Source organism: Helianthus annuus, chromosome 9 (assembly GCF_002127325.2).
Source record: "Helianthus annuus cultivar XRQ/B chromosome 9, HanXRQr2.0-SUNRISE, whole genome shotgun sequence".
In the NCBI taxonomy this organism is placed as follows: domain Eukaryota; kingdom Viridiplantae; phylum Streptophyta; class Magnoliopsida; order Asterales; family Asteraceae; genus Helianthus; species Helianthus annuus.
Genome location: NC_035441.2, coordinates 170,178,799 through 170,196,910, shown reverse-complemented (window position 1 = coordinate 170,196,910; position 18,112 = coordinate 170,178,799). Strand labels below are relative to the sequence as shown.

Genomic DNA, 18,112 nt, shown 5'->3' with positions numbered 1-18,112 from the left:
GGAGGAAACCTAATTAGTTAATAAGGGTAATATGGTCCATCAACAATTACCAACTAATTATTTAATAGGTTATAATATATTTTGATCTCTATAATATAAATGATTATGATGGCTACTAGATTAAATATTAAATCATAATATATTTAATCTTACATTCTCCCACTTAGCCGAGTAATCATTTACTATGAGTATTAGATAAGCCTGATCAGGAGTTAACACTCATTTTAGCCTTAAACAAGTACTATGGCAGAAAAATACAGCCGTTGAATCATTATGCGACTCAGGACCCCCATTAATTATACTATAGCCTTAATTTAAAACCTAATCGTCATGATCAAAATACGCGTAAGCCCTTTGTTTGATTTGTAACTATATTTGTCTATATGCCATTATGCTAGCTTGACATATTCTTAGAGACATACAAAATCAAACTGATGAGGAAAATTAACTAATACTTAGTCATTCATAGTACGATATGCAATTGCGCACGACTATTAATTAATACCCGTCTATGAGCTCTCTTAATAAGACTTATGGGTAATAGCCCTTCAGTTATAGGATCCTTAAGCATATCATGAATGTATTCGATACAAAACTTAGTTTCCTCAATTCGTTCATAAACGAATAATTAATTGCGTATCGAAATTTAATGCAGCACCTCTTGAACTGTTACTGTTCAAGGAGTCATGGTAGCTGACTTTATCACACTAATTCTTCAAAACATTAATTATATGGAGTTAATAAACTTATGAGTCCACTGATAAATTTCCAACAACATTTAGTGACTATATTATGTCGTTATAACTTAGGTTGTTGATATCAGTGCATTATGAATCCTCCATGAAATAGGTTTTGTCTGCTGACATAAAGATATACCCGAAATTACATTTTATAATCTTTGAATATCTCAAAGTTAGAGTAATAAACCGGTTTTAATTCTCACTTCTTCTTTAAATTGTAGTCTCTCGTTTCTTTTAAAGATATTGTAATACTCCATTAGATGCTACACATTAATCCAGACATATCTAGTGTGTTGCAATGTGAGTAATATCTAAACGAGTATAGACTTAAACTTACATAAGGCTTCCAATTAATGAAGCATAAGGAAATAATCTCATTTATCCTATTATCCTCTAAAGGAGAGCAGTATTTTGTTACATATGTAAGGACCCATTTAACGTTAAATTTATGGAACGGAACTAATATCCCATTGGGTCTATCTCAATATGTTATGATATCAATCACGTAAGAGATATCTCTGAGGTTTATTATATCAAAGTTTGTGTTAACAATGCTTTGACTTATGTAACATATACTTGTCAAAAGAATATCATCTATATAGACAAGTTTATCTTAGTTGCTCTCACTCATCTTGAGGTAGGTACATTAATCCATTTGATTCTTGATGAAAATAATTACGTTAGCTTTTCATCACATTATGATGTTCGCATTAACCCATACATGGATATTACTGGCTTACAAATAAATTGTTCTTTTAACCTTCAGTTTGAAACTTTAGGTTGTTATCTAATGAACATGTAAATGTGTCAGCCATTTGTTAGGGAAAATCATTTTAATGTTCATCTAATGTAGCTTAAAACTATTATAAGCTACTAGAACAGTGATGATCATCAAAGAAATCTTTTGTTAGATATGTAATAAAGATTCTTTAATAATTTATCTCTTCCTGAGTACACCCTTTGACAACCAATCATGCCTCTTTGTGTCTTAACGCTTATATCAGGATTTGGTTTAGTTATGAACACTCTTAGGTAGTTCAATCAAATCCCAAACGTTATAAGAACACATAAAATCAGTTTTACTAGAAAACAGTTTTATTCCATTCAGATGATTGATTTACGCTAATGGCTTGATTTTAAGAGATAGGATCATTAAACATTTCCAAAATCCATTTCAACTTCATTAGGGAGGGTATGTGATCATCAAAGTTAGTAGGCTTTTAAACCTAGATGACCTCCTGAGTTGATTATTGGGTTCATTAGAAGTTTCAGTTTTATGAATTAGCTCTTGGTTAGGTTGCTATCATTTTAAGGATTCTAAGTTTATAAGAGTTGGTGCAGTATGGTATACAAGAGGTGTAATTGGAGTTAAATTCGGAGTGAAATTTAATGACACTCTTCCCCCCGCCTCTTGTATTCCTTGCATGTCATGATAAGGACTTTGACTGCTCCTACTGACCTTAGAAATCTTTAGGAACTCAGCATGCTTAGGGTCAATATTTAACGACCAACAAATTCTAATAGAGAAAACAAATTAATGACGTTAGTCGTTGTGATTTCTCTTGTTGATGATTATGTTAGTTTAGGTAAGAAATCTAAGTGTGGCCACAATTAAGCAACAATGAAACTTTTGTAAGAGTAGCATTAGATTTTAAGGAGACAGGTGATGATAGAACAGTGACATGATGGAGCGGTGTCTTGTACAAGAGGTGCAAACTTATAAGGTAATGTAAAATTTTCACTCCCCCACCTCTTGCAACTATTGCAAGTTATTATTAAGACACTTAATGCTCCCACTGATCTTTAATATCTCTAAAATGCTACAAGAAAAGTTTCAATAGATGTCATAAGAAACTTAGGGACATATCTAATAGAAATCTTATTAAGTATATATATATATGAATAGATTTCTTCTAAGACCGTGGGCCATATGCGACAAAATTTAGATACAAGTTGATAGTCTTTTAAATGATAAATGAATTATGTCTGAATATTCCATTTTGAATAAGTTCCACTAATGTCAATGAATGACTTATGATGGACCCATGCTTATTCCTTAAGCCAAGGCATATTTTAGGGCTTTAACGTCATGATTTAAAATCACTTAAAATGAGATTAGATGAAAAAAATCATCCTCATTAACTATGTCATGATTTCTCATGAATTTTGGTTCTAATGGATGAAATTTATAAGTCTCATTTACCTTTTGTCAAATTCACATTAGCATGATGACAAAAGTTGTGGAAAAGTAAGGTATCATCTATTTCATCTTAGTAATGTTTCTATCCAGATATTTAGAACAAATAAGAGGAGAGTTTAAGATAAGTGTGACTTTATGTTGACTATGCAAACCTCACAACCTTCATAACATTGCTTAATTATGATACTATATTCTGATTAATCTTCAGAATATATAAGGTATCGAAAAGCGTTGTTGGAAGACTGCTTATTATGGTTCTTATGGCCTTAACATTTAATTTTGTCACTAACTCTCATGTTAGTTATTTGTCGAGTTCTGGTAAGGAAACATATGAAACTAGAGTCAACTAATCATGTGTTAATTGGAATATTAAAATTATCAGACTTAAATATCATTAGTAAGTTACTATCTAATTAATTTATCCAACTGTTCTTTAGAATAATGGATAGTCTCGTTGCTTACGCCTAGTCTAATGACATAATTATGCAGTGAGATTTTCCCTTGAAGAACCTTAACGTTGGGATTAGCACTTGTAATTTGTCTATGGACCTTAGAACAATCCTCTTTTAAAGTTTTAGTGGTTGTAAGGTGAATAACATCTTATTTTCCAGTTTCGAACATTTATTTCTTTGTACATATGTTGCTTATCAACACACTCATTATACTTTGGTACTTTTGAGTGTTATAGTTGATTTGTAATGCATCAAATTGTACAAGTGAAAATCTTAGTAAGTAATGTACTGGAAAAATGTACTTATTTTCATGCGTAAGCCCTTAACTTTATGGGTCATGGTATTGTACATTATTATGTATTCACATATACCACTTAGCTTTATAATTTATAATTTAAATGAAGACATGCATCTTAGGAGTTCTAGTGATTATTCCACAATAATAGATTCGTCTTAGGAAAGACTTAATCTGGAATAACCTTTTAGTGACAATACTTATTCTTGATTATCATAAGAGACATCATGTTCGATTTATCCTAATCATCATGCTCTATTTCTCTTCTGTAGTGCTTTATCAGAATAAAGCAATAGGATTATCGTGTCTTAAGGGATAATCAAGGATTTAATTTAAGAGCTAATTCTTATAGAAACTTTAAATAAAGCAAAACATTTTAGGCTTAGGAATTAGAGTGGATGAGATATAGATTTATAGAAGAAAATTATAGTGAGTAAAATTATGGGTACTAAGAATACGGCAGACAAAATGATCATAAAAAATTAATTGAGGATCATTAATATAAGGATCATTATGTGAAGAGGTTGTGATACGTCTATTACTAACATCAAAATAATAGACTACTTAAAGTTCTACTTAAACGAAGACAAAACAGCTTTGGCCAGAAGTGTAATCATTTAAGCATATGTGCAAAGTGGTTGTAACAAATCAGCTTTGGCCAGAAATTGAGACAATCGCTTTAGTTATGCACTTGTTAAGTATGTCATCTATGAAGGAATTAAATCAGCTTTGGCCAGATATTAAAACATTCATGCTTATGATGCATACTTAACATAGCTTTCGTAATACTTGAACGATAAGTAGATGTATCAAGTCAGCTTTGGCCAGAAATGATATATCAAAAACTCATTCAAGTTAAGCCATTTTGGTTTTGTAAAACATTATTTGATCCTCATTAATTAACTAAGTGATTACAAAACCAATTGTTTAATAGCAAAGCACCCGTTAGCGCGGATCGAGTTTTGTGCGATCAGTAATGCCCAAATCTTGTGCGATCAATAAGGCCCAAGTCTTGTGCGATTAATAAGGCCCAAGTCTTGTGCGATTAATAAGGCCCAAGTCTTGTGCGATTAATAAGGCCCAAGTCTTGTGCGATTAATAATGACTTGTGCGATCCGGAGGACTTGTGCGATCAATGAGGCCCAAATCTTGTGCATTTAGTCAGGCCCAAGGTTTGTGCGATCCATAAGTTGTTGTACGATTTCCCTTGTGTGATTGTCTTGTGCGATCAGATCATATATGATCTGATCTTGTGCGACTAAAGGGACTTGTACGATTATGATGATAATTTCGAAACCACTCTTTAAGGCTGTTTATTGTGATAACAACTAAAAAAATTCGAAAATTAAGAATTGTGATATAGTTTCCAATTATTAACATTGATCTATTTTTATCACTAAATTTCGAAATCATAATCTGTTTATCATTTAACAGATTTCGAAAAAAACTTAATGGACAAAATTAGATCAAAATTAGGGAAACATCTAACAATTCAAATCACATTCCAAATCATAAAGGAAAATTTCGAATTTCTCATAAGAGCATAAGAACATAAGATGAACCCTAAAAAATTAAAACATAATTCTGGAAACCCGAAACCTGAATTTTAATGGTTTTGTAATGGATTTCGTGACAATAAGTTTAACCCTTTATGATTTCGAGTCAATTTATTAAACATATTTTCCGAAACCGGGGATTTCGGCTCATGAAACTCGAAAACAGTTTTGATTTTGATGAACCTTTTAAGGCTTTAAAACTTTCTGTTTTCCAGATTTCTATCCCAGAATTGATGGATACGAAAAGAGAACTGACTAATCAACATATGCTCTGATACCACATGTTGGTTCAGTTCTGTTTATACATGAAGGAAAACATGAAAACATACCTTTGATTGCATCAGCACAGGCCAGCAGAGAATCCAGATGTAGATGCAGCAATAGTGTTTGACATAGTTGTCAGTTTGGTCTGGTTCCTCCTTAGGGTGCTGACTGATGATGGGGACTTAGAAATCGAATAGGGGATTCGATTAGGAGAGGAGGTCGAAAAATTGATGTTATGGCTAATGGGTTGTGTCTAATTGTGTAACTGAGTAACCCCTTAACCTCCACATAATTCTCCTTATATAAGCACCCAGGAGGAAACCTAATTAGTTAATAAGGGTAATATGGTCCATCAACAATTACCAACTAATTATTTAATAGGTTATAATATATTTTGATCTCTATAATATAAATGATTATGATGGCTACTAGATTAAATATTAAATCATAATATATTTAATTTTACATATTGCACACACGTTATTGTCATGTGGCTGAAGGCAGAAGGCTTATATATCGGGATTTATAGGACACGTGTCTTATTATTAGGGTATCTGTATTTTGGGTTTGGCGCTTCTTGGTTTGGGTGAGATTTTTCTTTGTAGGCGGATCCATGATGTGGGTACAACCCGATTCACTATGCATTCGGATCTTATACAAATCCCTACCCAAGATACGTTTCTTTCCTAACCCTAGACATCTCCTTCATCTATGCATTGAAGCAGAAGATTGAATAAGGTTCAATCTTTTTGAAACTTCATAATCAAATTTGGAGCAATCAAGTAATCAAATCTTCATGGACGCATCAAGTAATCAAATCTTCTTTCCGATTTGTATTATTAAGGTCCAAAGCAATTTTCCATTATTTGTTGATTTTACTGTTGCAACAGTTATAAACGCTTACCAATTTTTAAGTATTGGGATCTTTTACAGGGCATGAAGGATGAGCGATTGCTGAATAATTTCTGGCTACAACCGTAGTTGCGAAGATGTATGTTGATCAGTTTTTCTGAGCTTGCTCTTGCATTGCGCTTTGATGGCTGGCTGGTAATTCTATACATGCTATGCCTAGGGTATTAACTTATAGATTTAAGATTACCCAATAAAGACATGTTGATGCTTTTGTATGTATTTTTTAAAAAATAGGGTATTGTTCTTATTAATTTATTTTCAAAAAATGTGTGTTATTTGTAAATTTTGTTTAGCATTTGTTAGGTTTGTCAGTTTATGTTTAGCTTGATTATTTTTAACTCTTCAAGTGATTACAGTGACAAAACTAGAACATGGCTCTTACCCGACTCTGTTTCAACAGATAAATATGGAGGCCAGTTTAAATGTCTAAAACATTCCGCTTTTGAAAGAATTTGTGAGTCATTTGACATAGTCAATTGAATGATAGTAGCAAACCTTTTTTGATGTATGTGATGGACTGATGGCATATTCCTGAACTATTCATGGCAGGTATTTTAGCAAAGTTCCATTTTATTTGATTATTTGATATAAAAGTTTTTTCCATTCTTATGAAATATAGTGTTTACAATGTAAGAAGATCATGCGCGCCTCTCAGCTGTTGTTTCCGGTAACAAAAAGGTTGATGTCTAAATGGGAATTGCTGTTTTTGGTAGAGCCGTAGAGGCACTTATGGTGGTGGACAATGGAAAGTATGTGGCTAATTCATTCATTAGATGTTATATATAATTTTTTTATATTTTTCAACAACTCATCAATTTTCAAACTAACATGCATTCCTCATTTATATCAATTGTTGAGATTATATATATTGTCATAAAACTAAGAATAAGAAGTTGAAGCTTTTGCATGCATAATGTAAGTGTGACAATTTTTGCACAGTAGACCAATGTGGCTCTTGATGTAATATAGAAGAATAATATGTCAGCAGCTCTTTGCCATCAAGCTATGACTATCATTGTAGAGGAATATAACGTCCAACCGTTGAAGTGTCCAGTTTCGATTTGCGGTGATATTCTTGGTCAATTTTACGTCTCATTGAGCTGTTTCAGATTGATGGAAGTACACCTGATACAAATTATCTCTTCATGGGAGAATACATAAGTAAGTTGCTAAATGTTAATTTTTGAATTTCTCAAATTTGAGATTTTTGTAATTGTGCTGATGAGATGTCATTAGTTAAGATTTTCTCAAAGGTAAGTTCATTATTTAATTGAAGGTGTAAAAGTTCTAACCCCGTTATTTTTTTGTTGCTTATGTAACGTGTATGCATATTTAGGAAGCTGTGAAAATAATATATGGTTGTTCTTTAATAATTATTTAATATTTTCTTTATCACTTTCAAGTGTGATTTGAACATGCCTCTCTAGGAAAGTAACATGACTCATCAATTTCTAGGGCAAAACTTATAACATAGTAATGATAGGTAGTAATTAACACTTTAAGAACTGTAGGGATAGCATGATCTCAAATATAAGTTGTATCACAAATATAGGTTCATAATTGGTTTCTTCCAGCCTTCTATATCATGGTGTGTTGGAGCATTCATTTTAATATGCGCTATATATGATTGCCGTAAGAAACTTGGATGTGCCTAATCATTAGAAGAGATTTCCACTTATCATATGTTAGAAGATGACTTTGTTTATATGCAAGACTGAAACAAATATTTATAATTTTTAAACTTTTGGTTTTGCTGCAGGGTATTCTTCGACCAATTACTGTGATTTTTTATCACCGAGAGGTTTTTTTGCATTTTGAATACCTATTAGGTGACCTTCGACCCATTTCCAATAAACTTTTAGTGGCAAAATATAACCCGAAATGACATTTTTTAATTTTTGATGGGTCAAGAATGTCACACCTATTTGCTTTAACTGGGTGTTGCTTGTATTTCTTCCTGTCATTTTCATTATGTTCTAATAATGGTGTTTCTATTAAATTTTGGATTTTCTGTGGTCTCTGTATCATTTTGTAATATTCACATGTAGCTTGGAAGTTTTACAGGCCCAGACTTATCTGGTTTGGTTCTAGCCTGCATATAGAAGCTATTGTTTATGGTCTGGAAAGCTTTGGCAATTTTATGCATTCGTTTAAAAGTTGTTTTTTTTTTTTTTTTGGGTTTGATACAAACTGGTAGTTTATGAATATGGGTCAGTTTGTGTTATGATAATTTTATATATAATGCGTTTGGGTATGTAATTATAAATTTGATTATTTAGAGACTTATAAGTTATATAAATTAATTATGCAGCCCGTGTATTACACGGGTTTTAACCTAGTTTATTTATATTTGTATAATATACAATGCTCAAAACTTAGAAGCCAAGTAAATGATCCAATTCTATTGAGTTAAACCGAAATTAGTGCACACAGGGCAACACCCAAATCCATATATCTTTTTTGACATAAGTTCCTTTAAGAAGAAAAAATCAACTTGGAAGATTAACACAACCATAATCTTTTAACTTGAAAAATCAACTTCATTGTGCATATGCATTCTATGTTATACAACTCATCCTTGACTATCTTAAACAATAAACTCCTTTGATAGAAGAAATTGCTCCAAATTATTCGTAACTGATAGCCTATATTAATTATATTTTTTGGAAAGCTTAATTATCGCCTAATCAACCTAAACTTACAGATTTTTAAACTGACGGATCACTAATAAAGACCCGTCATCAATTTCTACTAAATGTCCAAAACACAATTCACAAGGCTCTGGGCAAATAAACTAGGGATGTAACGAGCTCAGAGGCTCAAGAGCTACTCGTGATCGGTTTGGTTAAAAGTTCAAACGAATCGAGCCTTAACGAGTCCATGCCTAAGCTCGAACTCATTTAGTTATCGAGCCTGAGCCTGATATACAAAGCTCGTTTAGGCTCACGAGCTTAAACGAGCCCAAACAAAGTTTAAGTTTTATTTTATATATAATATAATAATGTTGATAACATTAACGAGACAAACTTGAGCCGAGCTTTGGCTCATTTAAGCAATATTCCAACGAACTCTTGCAGAGATTTTTAGCTCGTTTGAGGTTGTTATCAAAATAGCTTGAGCCGAGATCAAACTTTAGGTTTTACTCGCGAGCCAAGCTCGAGCTCAAATAAGTAGGCTCGAATCGAGCTTCATAAAAACATGACTAGCCGAACTCGAGCCAGCACGTTTACACTTTGCACCCATGAAATAAACCAAACTAATCTAGACTAAAATAAGTAACTTTATTTAAAAAAATCTATATATAAAAAATAAAGGAAATTTAGTTTTGAATTTTGATACGAAACCAAACATAAAGCTTTTAGTATATTTCACCGAACGTAGCCCTTAAGTAAACCCCATTTTAAATGTTGTCCTAAAAAACACACACGTGAACCATTTGCCACGTAACTCCCAACCCAATCATGGCGTCTCCTCCTTCCACCACCACCACCGTCGCCGCCTTCCTCCTCCTCCTCCACACCGCCATCATCGCCAGTAAGTACTCCAACACAAACCAATTTATTATATTATTATAATATTATTATTTTTTATAAACCTTTTTTTAACTCAGGATCACAACCATACATCGGAGTAAACTACGGCCTGGTGGCAGACAACCTCCCACCACCATCCGCCTCCGCAAAGCTCCTCCAAACCACCTCAATCGGAAAAGTCAGACTCTATGGCGCCGACCCATCAGTCATCAAAGCCCTAGCCAACACCAACATCGGAATCACTATCGGCGCCGCCAACTCCGACATTCCATCCATGGCTGCTGACGTCACCTTCGCTAAAAGCTGGATCGGCTCCAACGTATTACCATACTACCCCGCTAGTAAGATCATTCTAATTAACGTCGGAAACGAGGTTTTACAATACGGTACGCCGGAACTTAAAACTCAACTGTTGCCGGCGATGAAGAACATGCAAAGTGCACTTGATGAGTTGTCACTGGGCGGGAAGATTAAGGTTTCGACGGTGCATTCAATGTCGGTGTTGGGGCAATCGGAGCCGCCGTCAGCCGGAAGGTTTGACCCGGGTGTTGTGGATTTGTTGAAGGGGTTGTTGGAGTTTAATAAGGAAAGTGGGTCCCCGTTTTTGATTAATCCGTACCCGTTTTTTGCTTACCAGACTGATCCCAGACCGGAAACGTTGGCGTTTTGTTTGTTTCAGCCGAACGCTGGCCGGCCGGATTCCGGCACGAATGTGAAGTATATGAATATGTTTGATGCTCAGGTTAGTTTTTTAAGTTTAAATCGTTCGGCACACGTTTAGCATCTTTAATGTTTTGATATATTTTTTTTATTTTGAAATCGGCAAGATTTTCGCTAGAACGTGTGTCAGGTAATTAAGGGGGTAAGGGGTGCTCACCTCTTAGGTGAGTCCCCTCTTACACATAACCAACCAGAAAGTCAACTCCTCTCTAACACTCCCCTAATACCCCTTTTTGATTGGTCAAGCTTTTGATTGGTCAAGCTTTTGATTGGTCAAGCTTTCCCTCTCTCCTCCCCCCTCTTCGGCAGCTCCCCACCGTTTTATTGCCTCTCTCTCTTCACCGAACATGATGGCGGCACCTTACCTATGCGGCAAGAGGGGTACCCGAATGGATTTCGGTGGGTACCCCGCCCACCCTAAGGAGTGGGATGCGGCAAACTCCCATCACCGATCGGCAAACCCACGGCAAACTAATGCCAACACTTTGCCGCGTGGGTGTTTGACGAAATGGGGGGGTAAATCGGTGATGGAACACCGATTCGGCAAGAGGGAGAAGGAGAGAGAGGGAGGGTATTGTGGGTGGGGTCCATTCCTATCTCAACCAATCACACCTTTTTCCTTTTTTTTAAAAAAAATAGTTTACCACTTCACCAAGTGTTTAAACCATTGCCAACATTTTTCACCAAAGTTTAAACACTTTTGCCTAATTGACATGGCGCGCTCTCATTGGTCGGTTTTTTGGTTTGCCACTTTAAAGTGTTTAACCACTCCTTATACCCTAAGTTGCAACGTGCATCGTCACATGTACAGTACAAGTAGATGTGCGTGTTCTGTCACTAATTTCCTTTGTTTTAAAAATTATTGATTATTTTTTGTTTTATTTTGGAGTGACCGGAAAATGGAATACGACCATCACGTGTACGCAACGGATCTTTTTTTGTTTTCCTTTCAAATAATTGATGTTTTGTGTTATGGCACGATTTTTGTTTAAAAAAAAAAAGAGAAACAATTATCAAATTTTATAATATAAACGTAATTATTTTATATGCATCTGTATTTTTGGTTTTAAAGTTATAAGTTCAGAGTAATAATATTAAACATATAAAAGAAAATAAAATTTTGGGTTAAACGGGTCAAGTTTGGGTCGAGCCGCAAAACTCATGTTATGGTCGAGTTCACGTGTATGACACATTTTTCAGGATGTCTCGTGTTCGGGTTCAACCCGCTAACCCACGAACACAACCTGTTTAAAACTTTCTTAAATGTTACGCTAACAAAAAACATGGGTGGATGGAATGAAGGTGGATGCAGTAAGAGCGGCATTGAACGCCATGGCCTTCAATGATGTCGAGATTGTGGTCGCGGAAACAGGTTGGCCATACAAAGGTGGTGATGATGAGGCCGGTGCAACCGTAGAAAACGCCAAGGCTTACAATGGCAACTTGGTAGCTCATCTTAGGTCCATGGTTGGAACTCCATTGATGCCCGGGAAATCCATCGACACCTATCTGTTTGCATTATATGATGAGGATTTGAAGCCTGGGAAACCCTCAGAGCGCGCTTTCGGGATCTATAATGTCGACTTGACACCGATATACGATGCCAAACTCGCTGGTAATCAGGTAAGTATGCATATTTTTTACTATGATACTACAATTTTTGGTTGCAAGTTATATATTGCTTAGAACAAATTTGTAATTTGTATTGTAAAAAATAATGTTTAGGGTGGTCTTGCTAATGCACCAACTCCCACTATAAGTCCACCGGCGGATGCTCCTACTACTAGTGGCGCAACCACGCCTCCGACCAACTCATCGACCACAACAACTCCTCCCAGTTCCACCACCCCTCGTGACTCTCCTACTGCACGGGTCAATGCATCTAAGAATGCAGCGAGCTTGGATAAAATCGGTGCTGGTTTTGTTATTGTTGTTTCTCTAGTGGTAGCTTCTATGTTGTAGATTGGTGTGATAAGGTTTGGTGATTTAAGGTTATTTGGGTGTGCAATTGTTTTTGTGTGTATGATAGGAAATTATAAATGTAGAATATTAATTAGTGTGATGCTTTTTGTTGGTATGATCATGTATATTGAATGCATAGCATTTTGTATGCGAAATTCAAAATTTTTATGCGCCTGTCTGACACTCAAAAGAATACACAAAACTGTTTTGGGCCCCCATTTTTCTTGGACCCTAAATTTATAAATGTGTGTTACATTGGACTTGGGACATTGCAGCCATTACTTGAGCCCAATCAAAGATGATGTATATGGTGAGTGGCTTAGGGTGGACGGTATGCATGCGGGGAGTGGGGCGGGAATTGAGTTCACCGAGCGGTGATGTGGTGCCGGGGTTCAAATGGGGAGTGGTGAGTGGGAGAGAGGTGGTGGGGGCGGTGACTTCTCACGGACTCGGTGAAGAAGAGAATGGCGGGAGAGAGAAAGGGTGAATGGTGGGCTCCAACTCATTTCAACCAATCACATTTTTTTAAATTGTTTGCCACTCTCTATATGTTTAATCATTGCCAGTGATTGAGTGCAAAATGGGGAATGGAGTGGGGACGTGACATGATATGATATTATTGGCTAGAAAATAACTTAAACACTCACCAGTGATTGACCACTCCCTCCACCCTTATGTACTAATCCACTCCCAAATGAAATAATATTATTCTTCAACAATGGAAGGTTGCAACTCGATATCAATTTTTTAACGGTAAGGAACGACGTGCCAATCACCGAGACACCGGGTACTGTGACCAAGGTCGACTACTTGACCGCCGTCAGCCCCTTGGCTCTCCCAAATGCGCGGAAACCCGACCTCCACCCACCCGAAGGCACGACAATGGAATAATCGGTAAAACCTCGCCTCACGTCCAAGACGAACCGGCGTCACCCGTATTCGCCCTTCACCTGGATGCCGCAGAAAATAACGGGGAGAGTAAAAGTCGAACCTAGGTCACAAGAAACACCAAGTCTTTTCCCAACCACTCCACCACTATCTCATTGGCCACTCGATATCAATGAACTGTTTTATTGAACCTCGAAGTTTAAACTAGGAACTTCTGTTCTTGCTCAAATTTGAAAGCCGAAATCAAAATTAAAGTTGTTCTTGCTTAAACGTGTTCTTTGTTTACATGGGACTTCCAAGTTCCAACTACCGTCTCAAGTCTATGTGAACAAAGTTTGATATTTTTGCTTTTTAATCATGGTTTTGAAAAAAGTTTCCAAAATTTTTCTCATATTGTCAAGCATGCATTTTAATTCAAAAATTAAAAAAAAAAAAATTCAAAATTTTTATGTATGTACACTAGTTACCCTGAAATAATTAATACACGATGATTTTTTTTATATATTTTACAACAAAAACATCATGCTTAATCAGATGGAAGAAAAACCCCTCCTTTACTTCTCATGTTAAGACACATTTATATTCGATCTGTACACTATTGAAACCCCACAATAAAATACAAAACATAACCTTTTATTGTTATACATAACAAAGAAAAAATCCAAAGGAAAATACACCGATTAGTGGTTACACGAGGTCCTTCTCCTTTGATGACGGGGTAGCCCAAGATTAAATAAAGTGACTAGATATGCAAATGCTTAAAAGGTTAAATGGTTCATCGGTTGAAAAGCTGTAAAGTGGGAAAAGCGAGGAGTCAACAGTAATCAATCACATCTGAAAGCTCGTTTCACCAACCCACGCCCACAAAAGCAGAGCAGGTCTGCACAATACATGCTATTACCCAGGGGTCCAAAGCCTTCAACCCCAAAAGGGGAAACCCTCCATTGCAAACAGGTTCCACTAGTCTTGTACATACCATTTGAGGAGATGTCTTCCCCTATAAGAAGACAGCTCATTCACTCCAAAAAGACATTCCGAGGTGGAGAGATTCCTTCATCTCTGGTCATTCATAGAGTACTTGCTCACTTCCAAGTTACTCCTCGTCACATCCACCACACACATTCTGTTTGCTCTCATTTCTGGATTCGAGCTCATCTCGGAGAAAGAACTTTAAAGCAAACAACAATTACATACTAGTGAACCTCCTTCCACGTTTTGCAAACGTGGGGGGACCCCGCGACCTGCGTTAGGCAAGGCTAAACCCTTCAGCCTTTTTGCCTAACCAACTCAGCTACTATCCTTGGTCTCGTGTTTGTTGCATCAACAAGTTGGCGCCCACCGTGGGGCTACGCCGCTATTTCTTCTCAAAAAGACCTAGTAGTGTAGCTCTCTTCACTCAAAGTTACCATGTCAGAAAGTGGATCTCCGGGAGAAGTGAACCAGATCCCTAACACTTCTACCCCGGGTGGTGGCCAAGCTCATACGACTATAACAACACCGTTTTCGACTCCGGGGAGTACACCCGAGTTCCTTACCTTCAACACACCAACCCCATCCAGATCCGGGGCCCCATCTCCAAATGTCGGTGTATCTGACACCCCGGCGCATGTTGAGCTTACCCCTGAGGGGGTCGCTAATAATTTCCTCGAGTTAAGGTCACTTCTTAACCAACATGTGAGTAAAGAAAGGGAAAAGGGTATAAGGATTCGTTTAGACTATGACGAACCTGAGCCAACACTGTCTCCCGGACCACCCCTACCACCTTTTGCCACAAGAGGTGAGGCTGGTCCCAGCAACCCTTCAAACCCTCATCCTTATCTATCCACTATGACAAATCCAACGGTACATCCTATCCTCTCTTCCCAACCGATTACTAGTGGTGCTCCTCTGGGACATGAGCTAACACTTGACCAGCTCCTACAGTCCCCAGTAACAAGCTATCCAGCTTCTTTGACAACCACATGGGAGCAGGCTCTGTCCGTACTCCCTTTAGCACGAAGTGCTGTTACTAGCACCCCTCTTGCAATAAACTGCTCGGTTGGTCCAGGAAGCCTTCAAGGCTTCCAACTCATGCCCAATATGATGACCCAGATGATGGCCAACTTCCCATGGCAACACTTCATTAATCAAGTGTTAGCCACTCAGGGGAATCATGGCAATAGTAACAATGTGGATACAAGGCCTGAAGAAGACTTGGCTAAACCCTACAAGCCAAGCAACCTTTCATGCTTCTCAAGGCAGATAGCCGATTATGATTTTCAATCAAAAATCAAGATGCCAACCCACATCAGAACGTATGATGGGACGGAAGATCCCGAGGACCACCTCCAGGTCTTCACCGGTGCCGCTCGAATAGAAAAATGGTCAAATGCTGAATGTTGCCTAATGTTCGTGCAGACTCTTGTTGGATCCGCCAGAATCTGGTTCAACGACCTACCTGCTCAAAGCATTCGAAGCTTTGACGATCTCAGCAGGGGTTTTCTGGCAAACTTCTCTCAACAAAGGCGATATGTCAAGGACGCAACAGTAATCTTCCAGATAAAACAACGTGATGATGAAAGTCTTCGAGCATTCATTGAACGGTACAAGAAAGAAGGACTGACCTATGTAGGGGCTGACGAGAAAATGAGAGTGGCCGGCTTTATGAATGCCATAACCTCTAAATACCTCACACGAGATTTCAACAAATCTCTGCCCAAAACCTTGGAAGAAGCCCTTGAAAGGGCCGAAGCTCACATTCGGGGAGAGGAAGCTGTAGATATCAAGGAACAAAGGAAAAGAGGGTCTGGCTGGCGAAGCAGCAGTCCAGCCAGAAAGAGAGGAAACTTCAACTCCTACGACAGGCGCCCAAAGGGTTCAGACCCTCGAAGGGTTGAAGGTCGAAACCCTTCAGGCAGAGACAGAAGCATGAGTTTCACTCCCCTCACCAAAACCCCTCAAGAAATCCTGGCAACAGAAGAAGTCAAACAAAACTTTAGACCTCCCAGGCCTCTCCCCAAAAGCAGAAAAAATGAGAACTCCACGCAATTCTATGAGTTCCATGAAGAAAAGGGACATCACACCAACGATTGCTTCCAACTAAAAAAGAGAATCGAAGAGGCTGTTAAGTCAGGAGAGCTCGCCCATTTGGTAAAAGGAGTTCGAGACAAGATGGCTGAAGGCAAGGGAAAGGAAGTAAATATGGTGTATTCTGATGAAAAGGTTCCTCACAAGAAGCAGCGGTTGGAAGCCTGGGAGCTTCAGTGTGTCTGCTTCCCCCCAACGAGGAAGGACCCACTTCCCAGTCCCCTTGTGGTAGAAGCCACCGTGGGAACACTACAAACATGTAAAGCATACATAGACACGGGAGCAGCCACTGAAATCATGTTCGAGAAATTCTTCAACCGTTTAAACAATGAAGAACGTTCAAGGCTTCAACCTTCCGGAACCTCCATAAAAGGTATCGCCGATATAACCCTGAAGCCTCTGGGGCAACTAACCCTTGATGTTCGTTTCAACGAGGGATCGAAAGAAAGAACCCGATCATTAACCTTTGTGGTTATCAACATCCCCTCAAGTTATGACGTAATCATAGGGAGGCCCGGACAATGTGCATTTTACATGGCAGTGTCTGTCGGCCATGGCACAGTCAAATTCCCTACTGAAAGAGGGATAGCAACCCTTCAACCCTCTCAGGAAGCTTACATAATTGAGGGTGAAAGTTCAAACAGTGAAAAAGACAGGCAAGGGTTGGTCATAAACCCTAAATACCCTGAGCAACGAATAAGGGTCAACCCCAACCTTTCCCAGGAGACTATTTCATACCTTGAAAAGCTGCTGAAACATCACAGTGATGTGTTCGCTTGGTGTCCTGAAGATATGACCGGGATCCCCCGAAACATTGCCGAGCACGAGTTAAGAATACCACCGGATGTCAAACCGGTGATCCAAAAGAAAAGAAGCCTGTCACCTGAGAGAAGCCTGGCAGCTTGCCAAGAGGTTGAAAAGCTTGTGTCGGCCGGCATTCTCCGAGAAGTCAAGTACCAATCCTGGGTTGCAAACCCTGTTATGGTCAAGAAACCCGACAACTCTTGGAGAATGTGCATAGATTTTAAAGGTCTTAACAAGGCTTGTCCCAAAGATTATTACCCACTGCCGGAAATTGATCTCAAGGTCGATTCCCTCACGGGATATTCATTTAAATGCTTTCTTGATGCATACAAAGGTTATCACCAAATCCTCATGAAGAAGGAGGATGAAGAAAAGACAGCTTTTCACACGGACAAAGGTATCTTTTGTTATCAAAAGATGCCTTTTGGCCTCAAAAATGCAGGTGCCACCTATCAGCAACTCGTCGATAAGGCCTTCGAAAACCAAATTGGCAAAAACATGGAGGCATACGTTGATGACTTGGTGATTAAGAGCAAGACGGAACACCAAATGCTTGATGATATCCAAGAAACTTTCAAGAACCTCAGAAAGGTCAACATGAAGCTCAATCCGGAGAAATGCTCGTTCGGATTCGAGGAAGGAAAATTCTTGGGTCACATCGTCGGAAAGCAAAGCATCAAGGCCAACCCTAACAAAGTAAAAGCTGTCCTCGAAGCTAAA

The 18,112-nt window shown here is 37.8% G+C and overlaps 1 protein-coding gene and 1 non-coding gene across 3 annotated transcripts; both read left to right on the top strand.

Moving 5' to 3' along the window:
- The first annotated feature begins 6,055 nt into the window (after nucleotides 1-6,055).
- LOC110890699 lies at nucleotides 6,056-8,539 on the top strand. Of its 2 annotated transcripts, XR_004867798.1 has the most exons (6): nucleotides 6,056-6,351; nucleotides 6,441-6,554; nucleotides 6,820-6,968; nucleotides 7,057-7,168; nucleotides 7,359-7,580; nucleotides 8,179-8,539. It is a non-coding gene; the product is annotated as an uncharacterized LOC110890699 (transcript). The 2 variants fall into 2 exon arrangements; XR_004867797.1 differs by having other exon boundaries at nucleotides 6,820-7,168.
- Nucleotides 8,540-9,753: 1,214 nt separating this feature from the next.
- On the top strand, nucleotides 9,754-12,802 carry LOC118482225 (glucan endo-1,3-beta-glucosidase 7-like). Its single transcript, XM_035977853.1, has 4 exons — nucleotides 9,754-9,953; nucleotides 10,030-10,694; nucleotides 11,975-12,295; nucleotides 12,398-12,802. The coding sequence occupies exons 1-4, from the start codon at nucleotides 9,881-9,883 to the stop codon at nucleotides 12,632-12,634; spliced, it is 1,296 nt and encodes a 431-aa protein (XP_035833746.1). The 5' UTR covers nucleotides 9,754-9,880; the 3' UTR covers nucleotides 12,635-12,802.
- The last annotated feature ends 5,310 nt before the right edge of the window (nucleotides 12,803-18,112 follow it).